Source organism: Sus scrofa, chromosome 12 (assembly GCF_000003025.6).
Source record: "Sus scrofa isolate TJ Tabasco breed Duroc chromosome 12, Sscrofa11.1, whole genome shotgun sequence".
Taxonomy (NCBI): domain Eukaryota; kingdom Metazoa; phylum Chordata; class Mammalia; order Artiodactyla; family Suidae; genus Sus; species Sus scrofa.
Window position 1 is genome coordinate 23129014 of NC_010454.4, and position 21412 is coordinate 23150425.

General features: G+C 51.2%; 1 protein-coding gene across 2 annotated transcripts in view; it reads left to right on the forward strand.

The window, feature by feature from the left end:
* The window catches only part of PLXDC1 (plexin domain containing 1), a 69238-nt gene extending 55722 nt beyond the window's left edge, over positions 1-13516 (forward strand). For both annotated transcript variants that reach the window (XM_021067057.1, XM_021067058.1), the window contains exons 10-14: positions 1492-1552; positions 2930-3062; positions 6903-6938; positions 10384-10544; positions 12208-13516. In XM_021067057.1, the coding sequence (XP_020922716.1) occupies positions 1492-1552; positions 2930-3062; positions 6903-6938; positions 10384-10544; positions 12208-12327 (511 nt within the window). In that variant the 3' untranslated portion in view covers positions 12328-13516. The remainder of the gene's footprint in view (positions 1-1491; positions 1553-2929; positions 3063-6902; positions 6939-10383; positions 10545-12207) is intronic.

Below are 21412 nucleotides of genomic sequence, written 5' to 3' on the forward strand. Positions count from 1 at the left end.
TGTGAAGTTCATAAGCCTTGTCTTATGGTGTCGTGAGGGTCCCGTGAGATAGTGCAGGAGCAGCATAGGACTGGGGCAGCACCTGCATTCAGGAGGCGCTCAAATAACGACCATTTCTCATGTCCTTCTCCTTGGCATCTGGTTGGTTGGCATAGGGCTTGGAATGGAATGCTCTTAGACTGATATTAAAGACTCGGTTTTTGGTTTTTGCTTTTTAGGGCCGTACCCACAGCATATGGAAGTCCCCAGGCTAGGGGTCGAATTGGAGCTGCAGCTGCCAGCCTACACCACAGCCACAGCAATGCGGGATACAAGCCATGACTGTGACCTATGCCACAGCTCACGGCAACACCGGATCCTTAACCCACTGAGCGAAGCCAGGGATTGAACACGCCTCGTCTAGCCTGTCCTAGTTTTCATGGATACTCATTGGGTTCATTACTGCTGAGCCACAACGGGAACCCTAAAGGCTCAGTCCTTGAAGCCTTGAAGGAACCAGTTAGTTTGGCCTAAAAGAAAGATTAGTCCGTCTCCACCCTGCCCCCCGCAGTGTTCTTTTAATTTTCCATCCCTTGAGGTAGGGGGCACAGAGGATTGAGAGGGGATATGGATGGCTGCGTTCTGCTGGCCCCGCTGCAGGAGGAGGTGCTCGGAGGTATCTTCAGGAAGAAAGGCTGATGGTGCCTGGAAGCCTCGGCCTCGCCAGGTCTCGGACAGACAGGCCGGTGGTGCAGTTAACCGCCACCAGTCTTTTCTTGGCACTGGTGGCTCGTGATCCTATCCTCCCCTGCAGCTGTCCCTGTGCATGAACAGGGCTCGATGGATTCTCCCAGCACCAGCCTGGAGCACGGAGCTTTGAGTGCGATGCCTTAGAGAACATTTTCTGATTGATCCTCCCCGCCCCCCCCCCTTCCCTAGGGAAGCGCTTGACGTCTTGCAGCTCAGCTGAACTGTGCCACGTCCTCTCCCGGGACTCTTGTTGGCCAGTGTTTATTCTCTCGCTGTCTCTGGCAGGACCCTTGCTTCTGTCCTTTTATGATCACACAAGGGGTGTTGGCCAGATTGGCTGACGTCTGCCTTCAACTCTGTTTCTCTCTGCCAAGTTTAGCGCCTCCACGGGGTGGGGTGGGGTGGGGGCGGCGGTGCTTAGTGAAGGCGCAGGACTTTCCCCAGATGAGAACATGTTTGCAAATCCCCTGGATTCTCAGCAAGTTCATGGCCTCCTGGAGTCAGAGGGGCCTTAAAGGTCCTTAGAGGTCAGGCAATCCATCTGGGCAGATGTGGCTTCCCCTCCTCTTGGGGAAAGAGTAGAGCGGGCTGGGAGGGTCTGACTCTCCATCCCACAGCCAGCTGGTGCCAGGGCACCTGCCCAGTGGTCTTGGGGAGGTTCGACCCCCTCCTCACCATCATTGAAGAGCCGTTACTGAGCAGGGGAGGTGAAGGGGAGGGCCTCTCTGTCAATCTCATCAGACCTTTTGGTTCCCCCTGCAGATGCTCCAGTGGCTTTGACCGCTACCGCCAGGAGTGGCTGGCCTACGGCTGTGCCCAGGAGGTGAGAGGCTTAAGTGAGCCAGATGTGGGGAAGGGCAAGGCTGCTAGCCTGCCCCTCACCTGGTAGCTCTTCTTAAGGTACCTCTGGCTCTCGATGAACTGGGGCTTGTCTCCCTGTCTGTGCTGAGCCATTGAGACCAAGATGGGAGGTTTTCCAGGGCTCCATGGGTCCCTGAGACAAGCACATTTCCTGGTGACTTGGCTTTGAGTGGCAGCTCTCCAGGGCTCTTTTGGTCCTTGCAGAAGGCACACTGGGTGTGGCCCTGGCCTCAGCAGGATCTCCTGGGAGGCTGTGCACCTGCTGATGTTCCGGAAGTAAGAGCCCCGGCGCCAGCCCTCCTGCATTTGAGGAAGGCAGTTGTGCTGGGCGCGAGGAAGGTTGTTCCCAGCACCTTCCCTTTAGAATCCCTAGAGTTTCCTTCTCACTGCTGGAATTTTCCAGAATGCTCAGCACTTTGACTTGGATGGGGAGTGTCCTATTCTCACACCTGATACTGACACAGGCAAAACCAATTTAACCATGCATTCTTTGTGTGTGTATCTTTTTTTTTTTTTTTTTTTTTTTTTTTTTTTTTTTTTTAGGGCTGCACCCATGGCATATGGAGGTTCCCAGGGTAGGGGTCGAAATGGAGCTACAGCTGCCGGCCTACGCCACAGCCACAGCAAGGCCAGATCCGAGCCACATCTGCAACCTGCACCACAGCTCACGGCAACTCTGGATCCTATCCATGCATTCCTTCTCCTCCCTTCCTCTCTCCATCCCTTCCTGCAGTGCAAGCACTTGACGTGCGCCCAGCCCTTCACGGCATGCTGCCCAGCGCTTGCTCAGACTTAATCCTAACTCAGCCCCAGGCGCTGGGAGCCAGTGCTTCCACTGATCAGAGTGGAAACTGAAGCTCTGAGAGGCTTAGGGATGTGTCCTGCATCCGGGCCCAGCATTTAACTGTAAACCCCCAGAATTACTGCTGTGCACTCACCACCATCTGTTTTATCGGTAAGGCTGGGTGAATGTTTCTGGCCTTAAAAAAAAAAAACAAAAGGGAAAGAAAAACCTTGCCTAGTAGCTTCTGATGCTGGTCTGTTGGTGAACGTACAGATTTGCTTTATGTATTTAAGATCGGTATCTCAGCTCCTTCCTTTAGGAAGGCTTCCAAGCAGCTGACAGATAAATTGCCCTGTAAGATAAGACACTTGCAGGATAAAGTGGAGCCCTTAAATGCACTCAGAGCCCTGCTTTGGTTAGATTACCACCCTTGGACCATGCACTGGAATTTTCAATCTCCAGACCGCTGAGGGATCAAAGTGCCCCCACTGTCCTGTGTGTGGCCGGGCTGCTGGTGAGGCTTCTGTCCAGGGCAGCACTGGGTCTCTTTTGCAGGCAGAGGGCAGGACGTGTGAGGACTTCCAGGACGAGGACGCCTCATCCTCCCCCGACAGCTCCTTCAGCCCCTTTGACAGAGACCTCACCACCACTTCCTCCACCCTCTTTGTCGACAGCCTCACCACGGAAGGTAAGGGTGGGGAGGATTGAGAAGCAGGGGTGGGGGTGTTGCGGGGGGTGGGGAGCATCACGGGCCCTGATTGTCTCAGAGAATGGGATTGCTCCATCCTTTCTCCCCTGAGGCTCGAGAGCCTGGGGTCACTTGCTCCTAAGAGGCAGAGCCAGGTTTAGAGTGAATGGACTCCATGCCCACGCCTGGGCTGGGGGAGGAATTCACTGTGTGGAGGGGGAAACGTCCTAGCATAAGGCCAGGTATTTTATATAACATCTCCATGCATCTTTTTTTTTTTTTTTTTTTTTTTTTTGTCTTTTGTCTTTTTAGGGCTGCACCTGAGGTATATAAAGGTTCCCAGGCTAGGGGTTGAATCGGAGCTGTAGCTGCTGGCCGACACCACAGCCACAGCAATTCGGGATCCAAGCCACGTCTGCAACCTACACCACGGCTCATGGCACCGCCAGATCCCCGACCCACTGAGTGAGGCCAGGGATCAAACCCGCATCCTCATGGATACTAGCTGGATTTGTTTCCTCTGGCCATGATGGGAACTCCCTAGAGGTGCTTTTAAAATTAAAACAATTTTTTGGTCGCCCACAGCACATGGAGGTTCCTAGACCAGAGATCAAACCTGAGCCACAGAAGTGACAATGCTGAATCTGTAACCTCTAGGCCACCCGGGAACTCCTAAAATTCAACTTTTTAATAATCATGTAATAGTTAAATGATAATCACTGTGGTTCCAGAGTCAAATCTACAAGAGCAGGTAGAGTCGAAGAAGTTTGGTCCCTAGTTTTCTCCCCTCCACTCTAGCCCCCTTTTCCTCTATGGGGAACCATTTAACATTTTTTCTTATGGTTTCTTCTTCCATTATCTAATGTGATTTTTTTTTTTTTCCGCTTTTTAGGGCCGAACCTGCGGTGTATGGAGGTTCCCTAGCTAGGGGTTGAATCAGAGCTACAGCTGCCGGCCTACACTACAGCCACAGCAATATAGGTTCCAAGCCGTGTCTGCAACCTACACCACAGCTCATGGCAACGCTGGATCCCTAACCCACGGGGCGAGGCCAGGGATCGAACATGCGTCCTCATGGATGCTAGTCAGATTTGTTCACCACTGAGACACAACAGGAACTCTCTGTGATTTCTTTTTTTATATTTGAAGATTTATTGTAAATGTATTGCAGAGCAGGATGCCACATCCAGGCGCTGGGAGCGTAAATAGGTTGGGTGTTGAGAGGCTCACAGTTTATGGAAACAGTGGGATCTAAGATGCTGTAGAAACAGATACCAAATGCAATGGGGCCCAGAGGAGGACACACCCATCTGTCCTCTGGCAAGTGACAGGGCTGGGACTGGGGCTAGGGTAAGGCCAGTATAAAATTTAAGGAGGCGTAAAAAAGGCAATAATTAAGATAAATAATACTTTAATGCAAATAGTTATAAAAATCAAAACCCCAAATTCTATGATGAATAAAATATCAAAAATTTTCAAAACGACACACCCTGTTTCACTTGTGTCACCCTACCCCTGGCCCTGCAGAGGGCATTTCAGAGATGGGACTTTTCAAAGACGAAGAGTAACGGGGAGGAAGGGCGACCCCTGCAGGAGGAACAGTATGTGTAGCAGCTCGAGATCTGAAAGAGGAGTTCCCATTGTGGCTCAGCAGAAACAAACCCGAGTAGAATCCATGAGGGTGCAGGTTCGATCCCTGACCTCACTCAGTGGGTCAAGGATCTGGCGTTGCTGTGAGCTGTGGCGTAGGTTGCAGATGTGGCTCAGATCCCAAGTTGCTGTGGCTGTGGTGTCAGCCAGCAGCTGCAGCTCTGGGAATCTCCATATGCCGCAGGTGCGGCCCTTTAAAAAAAAAAAAAAAAAAAAGCAGCAGCGATCTGAGATGTCCCCAAGGTCTGGAGAGCCTGGGGTAGCTTGTTACAGCCACTATCATGGCGTTGCATTGTGGCAAGAGACAGGACGAAAGATGATTGGTACGAACTGCAAAGGGACTTGAACATCCGTGAACAACGGGGAGCCAATAAAAGCCTTTAAAATGAATAGGCGGAGGAGGTTCGGGAGGGGAAAGACGAACGGAGAGCTTGTAACAGACCCTAAATTGTGGACGGTTCCATTTGTTTAACATTTCGAAGCTGGCAGCAGTCATCTCTAGTCCTCTAGAATATTCTTCTGACGTGGACCGCTTGCCTTTCTTTCCCCGTAAGAATCTGTGGGGAGGGAGTTCCCATCATGGCACAGTGGAAACGAATCTGACTAGGAACCATGGGGTTGAGGGTTCGATCCCTGGCCTCGCTCAGCGGGCCAAGGATCCGCCATTGCCCTGGTGTAGGTCGCAGATGCGGCTTGGATCTGGCATTGCGGGGGCTGTGGCGTAGGCTGGCAGCTACAGCTCTGATTAGACCCCTAGCCTGGGAACCTCCATATGCCGCAGGAGCGGCCCTAAAAAGACAAAAAAAAAAAAAAAAAAAAAAAAGAAAAAAGAAAAAAAAATCTGCAGGGAAGAACCACAGGAAGGACCAACCATCGGCACTTATTTAGGAAGCCGCAGGATACTTGCCTTGAGGTGGAGAGAGCGTGTGTTGGCCTGGAAATCTGCTCCCCACGTTGTACCCTGGGGAGGGCGGTGTCTCCAAGCTGATTCTCTCTTGTGACACACTCACCCCTCCCCCAGTCCTTCCTCTGCTTCCCGCTGCCCCTTAGGAGACTAGGAAAGGCCCTCAATTTGGCTTTCCAGGCAGCTGTCCTCACACCGCCAGCCTCTCTCACCACCCCCACTCGCATCCTCTCCTACCTCCAGCTGCACTGAACCGCTTTTTTTTATTTCTCAACTGGCGAAGGTCTTTGCCACCTGCTGCCTCCTCTGTCTGGAACCCTTTTTCTCAGCCCCATAGTTCATCCCTCCTTCTTGAGTCCCTTTTTCGGGGTGAGACCGCCCAGTCAGAGCTTCATTAGGCTGGATTTTCATTGTCCCCCTGCCCTCCCTCCCATCTGTGACCTTCCTGGGGGCAGAGATCACCTCTATTACCAGCACCTACTCCCAGTGCTCAACTCATAGTAAACACGCAATAAATATTTGTTGAATGAGCGAAGACTAAGAAAAGCTGGCGGAGTTCCCGTCGTGGTGCAGTGGTTAACGAATCCAACTAGGAACCATGAGGTTGCGGGTTCGATCCCTGCCCTTGCTCAGTGGGTTAAGGATCCGGCATTGCCGTGAGCTGTGGTGTAGGTCGCAGACGCGGCTCGGATCCTGCGTTGCTGTGGCCCTGGCATAGGCTGGTGGCTACGGCTCCGATTGGACCCCTAGCCTGGGAATCTCCATATGCCGTGGGAGCGGCCCAAGAAATAGCAAAAAAAGACAAAAAAAAAAAAAAGAAAAGAAAAGAAAAGAAAAGCTGGCTTGTCCGTGGCCTTCTACCTTTACGCTGCTGTGTGACTTTGAGCCAGTCACCTCCCCTCTCTGCGCTTTGGTTTCCTAGCCTTCAAAAAGAAGAGTTGAGGGAGTTCCCACTGTGGCCCCGTGGTACCTAACCAGACTAGTATCCGTGAGAATGTGGGTTCCGTCCCTGGCTTCGATCAGTGGGTTAAGGACCTGGTGTTGCCGTGAGCTGTGGTGTAGGTCACAGACACAGTTTGGATCCCGAGCTGCTGTGGCTGTGGCATAGGCCGGCAGCTGCAGCACTGATGCAGCCCGTAGCCTGGGACCCTCCATATGCCGCAGGTGCGGCCGTAAAAGAAAAAATAAATAAATAAAGGGTTGGACTGAACATCCCTGAGTCTCTGAAGTGACAAAGGCCATCATGATTCCACTAATGCTGCCCCTTCTCTCCTTTGTCTTTGAAGATGACACCAAGTTGAATCCCTATGCAGGAGGAGAGGGTGAGTACAGAACTGCCCGCCCCTTTTCAGCAGCCTCTGGGACCCACCCTGGAAGAGGGTGCAGCCGTCACCTGGCCTCTGCTTTTACTCCAATGGGGGAGGAGGAAACAGCAGCATCCTGAGCTTCCTGGACCTCCTGCTTCTGGGCCCAGACACCTCCCGCCACCCCCCGCCACCCCCCCCCCACCCCGAGACCAAAGGGACAAATCTCCATGTAGACATTGTTCATCTCAGCTGGGAAACTCCAATAGTTCTCCTGGCCTCTCTGTTCTTGAATATCCACCGCCCTGAAAGGAGCGAGGAGGAGAGGTGGGCTGAGCTAGGGTGGGCACGGAGGCATGGCCGTGTGGGCCCGTGGCCGTGACCTTGGTCCCCAGGGGCCTCCCAGTCAGTGAGGGGTGGAGAGCAGCTGCTCTCACTCGGGTTGCCTTTGATTCCCTAGCTGGGTTGGCAGACACTACACAAAAAGTGTCCACCACAGTTTTTATAGGTCCCTGGCCCCACGACTGCCAGCGGGGTGGGGGGGTTTATTCTCCTCTCTGGGAACCTGAGGTGACTCCACCTCCCCTCCCCTTTGGCCAAAGCCAGCTTAAGCCCTTGCTGCACAACCACCGCAAGAGGGAGATGGAAAAGCCTTCCGGGAGTTCCTGTTGTGGCTCAGGGGTAATGAACCCGACTAATATCCATGAGGACCATGGGTTCGATCCCTGGCCCCATTCAGTGGGTTAAGGACCCAGCATTGCCATGAACTGTGGTGCAGGTTGCAAACACAGCTTAGATCTGGCATGGCTGTGGCTGTGGTCAGCAGCTGCAGCTCCCATTGGACTCCAAACCTAGGAACGTCCATATGCTGCAGGTGCAGCCCTAAAAAGCAAAAAGAAAAAAAAGAGGGGGATTTCCCAATGTGGCTCAGCGGAAACAAATCCAACTAGGAACGATGAGGTTTTGGGTTCAATCCCTGGCCTCATTCAGTGGATTAAGGATCCAGTGCTGCTGTGAGCTGTGGTAAGAGTCGCAGACGAGGCTCGGATCTGGCGTTGCTGTAGCTGTGGTGTAAGCCAGCAGCTGCAGCTCCAATAAGACCCCTAGCCTGGGAACCTCTCCATACGCTGTGGGTGCAGCCCTAAAAAGCAAAAAAAAAAAGAAAAGAAAGAAAGAAAAGCCTTCCAACTCTGGGCTGGGAGACCATCGTTTGGGCTCCAGAAGGATAGGAAGGGCTATTAACACAGTGCAGTTTGACGGGGACTCCACCGACACGGAGCCATTGCTTCTCTGTGGGCAGCAGGTGAGAGTGTGCGTATGTGACTGTCAGGCTGAGGGGAGGCAGGGGCGCTGGGCCACATGCCCCTTACTCCACACCGTGTGCTCATCAGCCCAAGCCCTGACCAGGTCATCCGGGTCACTGAAGGCTGCGGGCTGACTGCCAGGGCAGGAGAGGCCAGCGTGGGGCCTGTCATTGCAACTCCCCAACTGTTGGCAGATGGAGGCATGAACCATGCACGGGAGTGCCCCAGGGTAGTTTCTCTCCTAGGTTTTTTTTCTGCTGGAAGAGAAAAGGGGATGGGGAACATAATGATTTTGGACGCATGCAAGATCTTATTAAAAATCCCCACCCAGGAGTTCCCATCATGGCTCAGTGGTTAATGAATCTGACTAGAAACCATGAGGTTGCGGGTTCAATCCCTGGCCTTGCTCAGTGGGTTAATGATCCAGCGTTGCCGTGAGCTGTGGTGTAGGTTGCAGACACGGCTCGGATCCTGCATTGCTGTGGCTCTGGCGTAGGCCAGTGTCTTTACAGCACCAGGAACCAGGTTTGATCCCCAGCCCAGCAGGTGGCTGCAGCTATGGCATAGGTCTCAACTGAGGCTCAATCTGATCCCTTGCCCAGGAACTCCATATGCATCAGGGCAGCCAAAAAAGAAAAACAAAAAATGCCCACGTCCTGTTGACGCCCCTTCCAGCCACCAGTGCTGTAAAAAGGGTTCAGTGTTTCTGTGGCTTACATGCGCCTCTGTCTTCTCCGTGTCATTATCTCCACATCCTTTTAGGGTAGAGAGAGAACGCAAACAGCCATCCCAGGTAACATCAGGGAACAGGTTTCTTAGTGGCTGGACAAATCACTTCACCTCTCTGCATTTCCATTACTTCAGCTGTGCAAAAAAGGGGCTGGACTGGATGAGCTGGAAGCCTGATAGTCTGTGGAAAATATCCAATCTTCTCCTCGGAATGTATTTCAAGTTTTGGGGACACTCAGAGTATGTCTGCTGGCTTATTAGCCCTCAGAGGACCTAGTTCATTTTTATTGAATTCCTTTGATGTGTCTGCGATTTTTTTTTTTTTTTTTTTTTTTGTCTTTTTGCCTTTCCTAGGGCCGCTTCCCATGGCCCATCGAGGTTCCCAGGCTAGGGGTCTAATCAGAGGTGTAGACGCTGGCCTATGCCAGAGCCACAGCAACTCCGGATCTGAGCCGAGTCTGTAACTTACACCACAGCTCACGGCAATGCCGGATCTTTAACCCACTGAGCAAGGCCAAGGATGGAACCTGCAACCTCATGGTTCCTAGTCGGATTCGTTAACCACTACGCCATGATGGGAACTGCCAGCAGCTGAGATTTTTTTCGAAGAGATGAGGACACAGAGATGAATAAGATACTGTCCTTGCCCTCCATGAGGCTATAATCTGGGGGTGGGCAGTGACAGGTAAAAATGTGGTCCTTTGGTTATAATAGCTAACACTTACTGAAGTTGACCAAGGAACCACGGGGTTCTCAGCAGTTGACATGAATCCTCTTTTTAACCCTCACAATAATGCTATCAGGTAGTTCTTATTCTATAGAAATGATATCTGGGGCACAGAGAAGTTCACTCATGTGCCCAAGGTCACACAGCTAGTACGTAGCAGAGCCTGGATTTGAACCCAGGCAGCCAGACTCCAGATTCCCAACTCTTTTTGTTTTCTTTTTGGCCACCCTGTGGAGTTCCCAGACCAGGGATCTGATCCAAGCCGCAGCTGTAACCCAAGCTGCAGCTGCGGCAACACCAGATCCCGGACCCACTCTGCCGGGGATGGAACCTGCATCCTGGTGCTCCCAAGATGCCGCTGATCCCATTGCAGTGCAGCAGGAACTCCCAGTTCTCTTAACCATCGTACGCTCTTTGCACAGTCCTTAAAAGTACTTATGTGGGATGGGTCCTGGAGAGAAATCGTACGATCCTTATTAGACGTTTGGGCAACTCTTAAGTGATTCTGGAAAACCACCTGAGCCATGCTAAGAACAGCATTAAGTCATCCGCATCATGGGTCCTCCCAGTCCCGCCCCACCTTTCCGTGTATTTGGTTAAGTAGACTTGAGGGTTCTGTGAGCTTTCATCTCGGGGATTGGTCAGAACCCAGGACTCCAGCGCCTCACCTTCCCTGCTCCCTGACCTACTGGTCTCTCCCTAGGCCTTCAGAACAACCTGTCCCCTGAGACCAAGGGCCCCCCCGTGCACCTGGGCACCATCGTGGGCATCGTGCTGGCCGTCCTCCTTGTGGCAGCCATCATCCTGGCTGGGATCTACATCAACGGCCACCCCACCTCCAACGCTGCCCTCTTCTTCATCGAGGTGGGTGCAGGATCAGTCGGGCTGCAGCTCCATCATCCGCGACCACATCAGCCTTTCCCCAGCTGTTCAGTCCCTGCCTCTCTCCATCTCATCCCGTCACCCACCCCATGCCAGACTCCTGTTTCCACCTGAGGGGCTCCATCCGCTCCATCCCCACACATCTAGAACTGGCAGGCGCCCTTTGAGTCCCTCAGCCCCAGGGCTGGCACCTCAGAACTCCTGTGGCCTTGGGGTCCTGTTGCTTTTTTTTTTTTGTCTTTTCTAGGGCCGCTCCCGCGGCATATGGAGTTCCCAGGCTAGGGGTCCAATTGGAGCTGTAGCCGCCAGCCTATGCCAGAGCCACAGCAACTCGGGATCCGAGCCACATCTGTGACCTACACCACAGTTCACGGCCACCCCAGATCCTTAACCCATTGAGCAAGGCCAGGGATCGAACCTGCAACCTCATTGTTCCTAGTCGGATGCGTTAACCACTGAGCCACGACGGGAACTCCCTCAGTGTCCTATTGATCAGCCTCTGCTTTTACTCCCCCTTTTGTGAAATCAGAAAGGTCCCCAGAGGAAAGAAAGAAGGCCAGATGTGCCACACATGCCCCATTAGTGTCTGTGCAGCCATCCCTGAGGCTATATGGTCTCTCATACCCAAATTCCAGGCCTGGTGTTTGTTGAAAGCCATAGTGGATCTGAGGTCTCTGCCCCTTTGCCTGCTCTGTTGGTTTTTATTTTTATTTTTTGCTTTTTAGGTCTGCACTCGCAGCACATGGAAGTTCCCAAGCTGGGGGTCAAACCAGAGCTATAGATGCCAGCCTGCACCACAGCCACAGAAACATCAGATCTGAGCCACACCGGACCCTTAACCCACTGAGCGAGGCCAGGGATCAAACCCACATCCTTATGGTTCCTAGTTGGATTCATTTCCACTGCACCACGACGGGAATTCCTGTGTGGGTTTTTAGATGAGATTTGACAGGCCACAGCAATCATAAGAGTTGCTCTGGGAGTTCCCTCTGTGGCACAGTGGGTTAAGAACTGTACTGCAGTGGCTCTGATCGCTGCAGAGGCATGGGTTCAATCCCTGCTTCTCTCAGGAGGTTAAGGAAATGATGCTGTTGTGAGTTGTGGCTTAATTCACAGACACAGCTGCAATCCGGTGTTGCCATGGCTGTGGCGAGGGCTCCAACTGTGGCTCCAATTCAACTCCTGGCCTGGAAACTTCCATATGCTGCAAGTGTGGCCCTTAAAGGAGAGAGGGAGTTGCTGTCTGGGAAGTTTCCTTGAGGATGCTGCAGTTATCTTGGCTTTTCCAGAGCCTCCCAGATCATTCCACCTCTTCCTCACCTCCCCCCTTTCCACAGTCTCAGGGCTCTACTCTGTGTGTTGCTAAGCTTGTCACCTTCTGTCCTTTGGTCCACGCAATGAGGGATAAAATGACCTCCTGTCCCTACTCCCTGGGCTCCCAGCACGTTTCCCAGTGGGAGGTGTCCCAGCGGGGGGCCTTCTGGGGAGAGGGCCTTAGGTCCCCAGAGCCCTAAGAAGAGAGTCAGAACTGTCCCCAGCACCCTTGAAAAAAGTGCTAAGAGCCGTGCCCCCAGGGGGAAGGGGCAGGAGGGTCCCCCACGTGGGTGGGATTGTGCCCGCTGACTCTGTATCTGTGCCCCCACAGCGGAGACCGCACCACTGGCCTGCCATGAAGTTTCGAAACCACCCCAACCACTCCACCTACACAGAAGTCGAGCCCTCGGGCCATGAGAAGGAGGGCTTTGTGGAGGCGGAGCAGTGCTGAGAGCTCCATTCTCCCTTGGAAGCCTAGGAAGGAAGACCCGGGACCTCAAAAAACAGGAGTCAAAGCAAAGCAGAGAAGTAACTAATGTTCCTTGGCCTCCTCTGAACACAACCCGGATGGGAAGATGCGTCCAGAGCCCCCGTCTGGCCGTCACATCCCGGAGGTCGAAGCAGAGGGCAGAAAAGCAGCCACGTTGAGTTTTTAAGGAACAGTAACCTAACTTCCCCCTGTTTAATGCCAGGGGTCTCCCCCTCTGAGTCTCTCAGTGGTCTCCTCTGCAGCTGCCCCAGAGGTCCCCTCCCGCCTGCAGATGGCCAGACGCCCTGCCCGGGTCACCTAGCACCCCTGCCTGTGACACGAGAGAACCAAGCTCTAGAATGGGGCTGCCGCATTCCAGGGTCCATAGACTCAGGAGCTGGTCCTCATGGCTATGGATTTGCTGTATTTTGCCCCGGCTTCTGTGCTCTGGAAGTCTCTCCATCTGTATGGCTGCTCCCAGCCCTTTCGGCAAGTCGCTGACTGGCATGCTGGCATCAGCAGAAAGCCAAATGGGAAGAGAGGAACGAACTTGTAGACAAATCACATTTTTAGGCTTTGCTCCCTCAGCTTGCCCTTTCTGCCCAGAACCAGTACTTCTGCATCAAACCCGGGGGAAGCCCATGCCTCGGGCTTTAGCCAACCGTGGCCCAGCCTGGGCCTGGCGAGCCGTGCTGTGCGCGGCCACCTCTACCGTGCAGGCTCTTCATCCTAGTGGCATATTTGGTGTCCCCTGTATTCACTGGCCTGGTCTTCTGTCAGTGCCAGTAAATACCCCCAAGGGCAGGGCCTGCGGGATGAATATCTGTCCTCATCTGAGCTGGATTTTTATAGAGAGGGCTTCTTGAAACACACCCAACAGGGAACCTCAGTTAGATTCTGTTGAAAAGCAAAGCCTCCAGAATGACTGGGATGGAGGAAGCTGGTGCAGGAAGTAGGGACTTTAGACGCAAGACCTTGGCCTGGAGAGCTGCTCTGCCGGAAGTTCTTGGGGGCAGAGAGTTTAGGCTTTCAAACTTAACCTGGAGGGAATGCTGTCCCTGGTTTGAAGGGATGGTTGGGGTTGCTTCTGAAGAGCATTTCAAATGAAAACCTATAGTTTACCCTCATTCAAAGTAAAAAAAAAAAAAAAAAAAAAAATAGCAGCAGCAAATAAATATTAACTCACATCCTACATAGTCATGTCCTTTTATGCGTGTCACCTGGAGGCTGCCAAAGACTTTCAAGTACAAGGCCTCTTGAGGTGGGGGTAGGGAGTCTGCAAGTAACCAGACACAGCCAAACCCTTGACTGATGGTTTTCCAGATGCTCCGTGATTTATCCTTGACAAGGTCACTGGGAACCGTCATTGTAGGAAACACGCTGGACCTCGGCTGTCATATCATATCATGCTTCATAAACCAGACAAGGAAGAGCTATGATTTTTGAGACATCATATCAGAATTAAAAAAAAAAAAAAAGATAATGCAGGAGTTCCTGTTGTGGCTCAGCAGAAACAACCCCGACTGGTATCCATGAGGATGCAGGTTCGATCCCTGGCCTTCATCAGTGGGTTAAGGATCTGGCATTGCCACGAGCTGCGGCGAAGGTCGCAGATGCAACTCGGATCCAGCAATTGCTGTGGCTGTGGCATAGGCCGGCAACTACATCTCTGATTCAACCCCATGCCCAGGAACTTCCATGTGATGTGGCCTTAAAAGAAAAGAAACAATTTTTAAAATTGGTGTGTGTTGGAGTAAACCCGGTGGCACAGCGGGTTAAATATCCGGGGTTGTCACTGTAGTGACTCAGGTGGCTGCTGTGGCTCAGGTTCGTTTCCTGGCCCAGAAACTTCCACGTGCCATGGGCATGGCTTTAAAAAACGTGTATGCGTTTTGCCATGGCTCCCCTGTGCAGTGCATCCCTGTGTGTGTGTGTGTGTGTGTGTGTGTGTGTGCACGCACTGGCCCCCACACTTGTGTGTTACTGCTGAAAACATTGAAAAACCTTGTAGCTGTGCTCAGCTTGTAGCTTGGTTTGTTATATTAAGACAGTGGCAGAGTTCCCACTATGGCACAATGGGATTGGCGGTGTCTTGAGAGCAGTGAGACTGAGGTTTGATCCCCAGCCTGGCACAGGTAGTTAAGGATTCGGTATTGCCTACCTGTGGCTCAGATTCAGCCCCTGGCCCCGGAACTCCATTTGCCACAGGGAGACCAAAACAAACAAACAACAAAAAAAGACACTTGAGGAGTTCCCGTCGTGGCGCAGTGGTTAACGAATCCGACTAGGAACCATGAGGTTGCGGGTTCGGTCCCTGCCCTTGCTCAGTGGGTTAACGGTCCGGCGTTGCCGTGAGCTGTGGTGTAGGTTGCAGACGCGGCTCGGATCCCGCGTTGCTGTGGCTCTGGCGTGGGCCGGTGGCTACAGCTCCGATTCAACCCCTAGCTTGGGAACCTCCATATGCCGCGGGAGCGGCCCAAGAAATAGCAACAACAACAACAAAAGACAAAAAGACAAAAAAAAAAAAAAGACACTTGATAAGACAGTGGCAAAAGCTGCCAGCACACTTGAGATTATCGCTGCTCTCATGGGCAGAGCTAAGACTCTCCTCTCAAGTTACTGGAACAGATGACAGATTTGCACAGAGCCCTGGTGAGGGCTCACACCCAGACTCCCTACACCAGGTAGAGTCACAGATTAAATGCAGCCTCTCTCTCACACACACCGTCTCCCACTCTCCCACATGCTCCCCAACAAAAAGCCACCTGAGGAGTTCCCGTCGTGGCGCAGTGGTTAACAAATCCGACTAGGAACCATGAGGTTGCGGGTTCAATCCCTGGCCTTGCTCAGTGGGTTAAGGATCTGGCGTTGCCGTGAGCTGTGGTGTAGGTGGCAGACGCAGCTTGGATCCCGTGTTGCTGTGGCTCTGGTGTAGGCCAGAAGCTACAGCTCCGATTGGACCCCTAGCCTGGGAATCTCCATATGCCACTAGAGTGGCCCAAGAAATGGCAAAAATACAAAAAAAAAAAAAAAAAAAAGAGAGAGAGAGAGAGAGAAAGAGCCTGGAAAAAGACTCCAGTATTTATTTACTTGGTGTTTGTAAGTCCCTGGAAGTAACCTCATGGGTTTCCAATCTACTATCTAGAGATACAAAATAAATCTGCTTAGTGGATGCTGCCACATTTCTGGAGGCATTGCGATTCGAACCACTTTGGCAGCCTCCTTGTGTTTTTATTACTTTGCATTTTTCACTCATGGTTAAGCAAACCAAAACAAAGAGAGGAAAAATTTGAACTCCTCACAGCCAAAATCAGCGATGCCAAATTTTAGGCTCCAAACAAGCCAATTTATAAATAAACATGGTGTGTTTGCCAAATAAAGGAGAATGTGTTGGGAAAAGCCAGGCAGACTGATGAGGAAGCCCTGGGCTGCTCCGAGTACGACAGAAGGTGGGAGCTGCCGTCCCAGCCCCAACCCCGAGGTGCTGTGTGTCGTGAGCCAAGTCACCCAATGTCTCTGAGCCGCTGCGAAATATGGGGTAGGAGGACTAAATGGATCTAAGGTGGGGATGTTTTCCTCTCTTTAGCAAATATGCTCATCTGTTTTTGTTTTTTCTTTTTCTTTTTTTTTTTTTTTTTTTTTTTTTTTGTCTTTTTAGGGCTTCACCTGCAGCACAGGGAAGTTCCCAGCCTAGGGGTTGAATAGGAGCCACAGCTGCCAGCCTACGCCATAGCAAAGCAATGCCAGATCTGAGCCACATCTGCTCACCATGCCATAGCCTGTGGCAATGCCAGATCCTTAACCCACTGAACAAAGCCAGGGATCGAACCCACATCCTCATGGATGCTAGTCAGGTTCATAACCCACTGAGCCCCCAACAGGAACTCCTGTTGTTGTTTTTTCCAGTTCACAAGCAGTTCAGACCCAAGCAACCCTTTCGCTTCCATTAATCTGGTGTGACCGGCTTGTTCAAGTTTGCCCCTGACGTCCGTGGTTCTAACACTGAGAGTCCCCGTGTCCCAAGAAACCCTCCAGCTGAGGGCCCGCTGGGACAACTGGTTAGTCAATCCTTGGAGTCTGTCACATCCCCAGTGGCTGAAGAGGTTAACAATCTCAAGTACTTGCAGAACACTAGTCTTACCTGTTACCTGTTCAAAGTGCGGTCCACACAGGCATCCCCTGGGGGTTAGCTGGAAATGCAGAACTCAGCCCATCCACCCCCAGACCTACTGGGTCCCAATATTCACTTGAGCAGCTCCCCTGGTGACTCAGGTGAGATGCCTGAACATTTGAGAAGCATTTCTAAGAAACAGTTTAACCAACATGATCGCATCCTCTTGGGGAGGCATTATTCCCCCATTTTCAAATGAGGAAACTGAGGCTCAGCCAGTGGCTTCCTTGTTTATGTATTCATTTGATCCTTACTCCTTAAGCACCTACTGTGTGCCAAGCACCATTAAGTGACTTGCCCAGGATCACACAGCTAGTGAGTAGCTGAGCCAATCTCCCAACCCACGTGCCACGGTTTAATAGGGAAGATGATGGTGGACTCTCCCAGGCCTGTAGAGAGTCTCAAAACGATGCATAACATTGGAGTTCCCATGGTGGCTCAGCGGCAATGAACACGACTTGTATTCATGAGGACATGGGTTCGATTCCTGGCCCTGCTCCGTGGGTTAAGGATCCCGTGTTGCCCTGAGCTGTGGTGCAGGTTGCAGATGCAGTTCAGATCTGGCGTGGCTGTGGCTGTGGCTGTGGTGTAGGCCTGCAGCTGTAGCTCCAAATAGACCCCTAGCCTGGGAACTTCTATATGCTAAGGGTTCGGCCCTAAAAAGACAAAAAAAAAAAAAAAAAAAAAAAGCATAAATTGACATCAGATGCACATTCTGGGCTTCTGAAACTGAGCTTATCAGCTCTGTATTTACACAGCCCCAAGAGCTTAAAAATGTCTTCATTAGAGTTCCCGTCATGACTCAGTGGTAACGAGCTCGACCAGTATCCATGAGGATTCGGATTGGATCCGCAGCCTTGCTCAGTGGGTTGAGGATCCAGCATTCAAAAAAAAAAAAAAGATTCAAAAGATCCAGCATTGCCGTGAGCTGTGGTGTAGGTGTCACAGGCACAGCTCAAATCTGGCATGGCTGTGACTGTGGTGGCAACTGCAGCTCCAATTCCACCCCCTAGCCTGAGAACTTCCATATGCACGTGTTGTGGGTGCGGCCTTAAAAAGACCAAAAAAAAAAGTCTTCATCGTTACTACCTCCTCCTCATCCAGATGTTCCACTCCAGTGACCCTCCCACACTGAGATTTGGAAACACTCAACCATAAGGCTTTGCAGGACACCAGGGCCTGCCTCCGCACTATTTACTTTCTTGAATGGAGGACAAATGAATAGTTGAATAGTTCATTTTCCAAGATGTGGCCAGGGCGGAGGGAGCTGGGAAAGGGAGGGAGAAGCCTCACTTGAACTGCTAACACCAAACAGAAATTCTCGGGGGGGATGATTTTTCTGATGTTCATAAAACATGTTTACACTTGGTCCCTAGGGCTAGCTAAATCATACCCACAGTTCTCCACAACGTCACAAGCGTGGAAGAAGAAACATCTGGCAGTTCCCCTCGTGGCCCAGCAGTTAACAAACCCGACTAGGATACAGGAGGATCCGAGTTCAATCCCTGGCCTCACTCAGTGGGTTAAGGATCTGGCGTTGCCATGTGCTGTGATGTAGGTTACAGATGAGGCTCAGATCCTGTGTTGCTATGCCTGTGGTGTAGGCTGGCAGCTGGAGCTGCGATTCGACCCCTAGCCTGGGAACCTCCATATGCTTCAAGGGCAGCCCTAAAATAGCAAAAAAAGAAAGAAAGAAACATCTGAATATAAGCCAATAAAATCTCATCATACACTCCCAGGCGTGGGCGAGAAACTTCCCTACCAGCTTCAGTCTTTCCTCTTCACATTTTTCAATTCGGAAATTGACGGTCCTGCTTGGTTCTGCAGCACACATACTAAAATTAGAACGATGCGGAGAAGATTGGCACCCCCATGCAAGGATGACGCGCAAATTCGTGAAACGTTCCATATTTTTAGAATTGTGAGAGTGGGAATCACATATACATACTGCTGTAAAAAATAGATGATGAACAGAGTTTACCTTGTGGCTCAGCAGGTTAAGAACCCGACTCATATCCATGAGGATTCTGTACACCTGAAACTAAGATAATAAGTTCCATGAGGATTCTGTACACCTGAAACTAAGATAATAAGTTAACGCTACTCCAATTAAATTAAATTAAAAAAAAAAAAAAAGGCGCTCCTGCTGGGACACAATGGGATTGGCGGTGTCTTGGGAGCGCTGGATGTGGGTGAAGGATCTGGCGTTGCCCTGGGCTGTGGTGCAGGTCACAGACGTGGCTCGGATCTGCCGTTGCTGTGGTTGTGGCGTCGGCTGGCAGCTGTAGCTCCAATTCAACCCCTAGCCTGGGACCTTCCATATGCAGTGGGTACAGCCCTAAAAATAAAAAAATAAAAAAAAAGAAAGAAATTGACTGTCACCACCCCGGGATCAGATGGAATATTCAAAAGGTGTAAGATTCACTGTGTCTGGCTCAGAAGTCAGCAGAGCCTCCAGAAATAGCAGATCCAATCTCTCCTCCATCGATCTGCCTCACAACGGTGCCCTTAGTTTAGACCCCATTTCGAATTCATGGTTTTGCTGCTCTCAACAAACTCAGATGCAATGGGCCAGGTGCTTAAAGGGGACCATTTTGCCTTGACTCTTCTCCTGCAAGGAGCAGAAAGTAATTCCAGGACCAGGAGCTCCCTTCAAGGTCAAAAGGGCAGCCTGCCCCAGGGCCCATTCGCTGTCCTCTCCAGAGCTGTCAACACCCCTCTTTGTTCCTTGGGGCTCTTCTCCCCAAGCCCCATGCACTCACTCTCCCTTCTGCCTCCAGAGACAAAGGCCCTGATCTGTTTACTTCTGTCCCCTGTGATAATGATGGCCAGGACCAGGGCTCGTACTTACCAAGTGCAACCATGATCCAGGCACTGTTTTGTTTTTTGTTTTTTGTTTTCGTTGTTTTTTGCTTTTTAGAGCTGTACCCATGGCATATGGAGGTTCCCAGGCTAGGGGCCCAATCAGAGCTGCAGCTGCAAGCCTACACCACAGCCACAGCAACACAGGATCCGAGCCACATCTGCGACCTACGCCAAAGCTCACCACAATGCCAGATCCTTAACCTGCTGAGTGAGGCCAGGAATTGAATCCGTAACCTCATGGTTCCTAGTTGGATTGTTTCTGCTGGGCCACAAGAGGAACTCCCGTTATTTCTTCTTTCTGGAGGAGGACACTGAGGCTCCGAGCGTGAGGGAATTTGTTCAAGGTCACCAGCTAGGTCACTCAGGCAAGGCAACTAGAACTCGGCAAAAGTAACTAGAAGTCGGGAGTTCCCTTGCAGCACAGTAGGGTAAGGACCTGGTGTTGTCACATGAACCCTCTCGGGGGTGTTCCTCCTATTCTCTGGGCCTCACATTTTACAGGCTCTTACCTTGCTGTTTTCTCATCTGTAAGAGCCGAGTATATAAGAATGGCTCTCTTGTCCAATCCCCCAACAGATGGAAAGCTGAAGTCCCATAAAAGCCAAGAACCACACCCAAGACCACACAGGAACTGCGAGCTGAGGCTGCTGGTTCCCAAGCAGGAGTGGTGGGTAAGCGCGTGGGCTCTGAAGCCCCCCGGCCAGAGTTGGATCCTGGTGATGCCACATACCACCTCTGTGACCTCACAGAGTTACTCAGTGTCCCTGTTCACTTGAGTTAAATGGAAGCGATGAAAAGCATAGCACCTGCCTCCTCCGGCTTTGTGAAGATTAAACATTCCAGTGTCTGGAGCCAAGCGTAGCACTCAGCAAGGGCTCCAAAAGTCTTGGCTTCTTTTTTACTTGTTAGGTATGGAATGCAATGCAACCTATTATCCAGGGCAGTGAATGGATTTTCTGGTGCTTCCTGCTTTTTCTTTCTTTTTTTTTTTTTTTTTTTTTGTCTTTTTGTCTTTTTAGGGCCGCACCCACGGCACATGGAGGTTCCCAGGCCAGGGGTCTCATTGGAGCTGTAGCTGCCGGCCTACACCACAGCAATGCCAGATCTGAGCCTCGTCCGTGACCTACACCACAGCTCATGGCAACGCTGGGTCCTTAACCCACTGAACAAGGCCAGGGATCAAACCCTCAACCTCATGATTCCTAGTCCGATTTGTTTCCGCTGTGCCACGACGGAAACTCTGCTTCTCTTTTCTCTTTTCTTTTTGTTCCTGCTTTTTTAAAAATTAAATTATAGTTGATTTTCAATGTTGTGTTAATTTCTGCTATACGGTAAAATGACTCAGTTTTATGTTATATTCATTTCCATTATTGTTTATCACAGGATATTTCCTGCTGTCTTCCTACCAGACAGAGGTGCTTTGCTGGGCAACCTGCTCAGAAAGCATCCCTCTCAGAGTGCCTCCCACTTTCCCCAGGATGGGGACAGACACTGCCACACATCTTTGCAAACAGGCACTGAAACGCTTCATTCTTAGCTTTCTATATTTATCTTTAAAGCCCTAAGCTCATTTTCATGTCCTTTAAGGGAAAAAAAGGAATAGGAGAAAGGAATTGTGCAGAAATCAAACCCTGGAAATGTCTCTCTGTGATTAATTTTTGTTTGTTTGTTAGCCTTCATTTATTTCCCTCAGGATAATGCCTTCAAGGGTCATCCACGCTGTAGCACGTGTCAGAATTGTACTTTTCAAACTTATCTCCCTCTAGACCCCATCAGAACCATTGCTGTTCTAGCCAGGCTGAGCTGTTGTCACCCAAAATGCCGTCCACACATCTGCCTATGATCCATTGCTCATCCTATTCCTTCCTTCTGGAATGTTCTTCCTTTGTTCTCACTAACTCAAGCCATGCTCATGCTTGGAGCTCAGCTCAACCCTAACTGCCTCCAAGGAGCCTTCCTAAATAAAACCTTTATCCCCAGAGGGGGCTTTCTCTCTCCCGGGGGTCTCTCAGCACTTACAATCTGCATCCA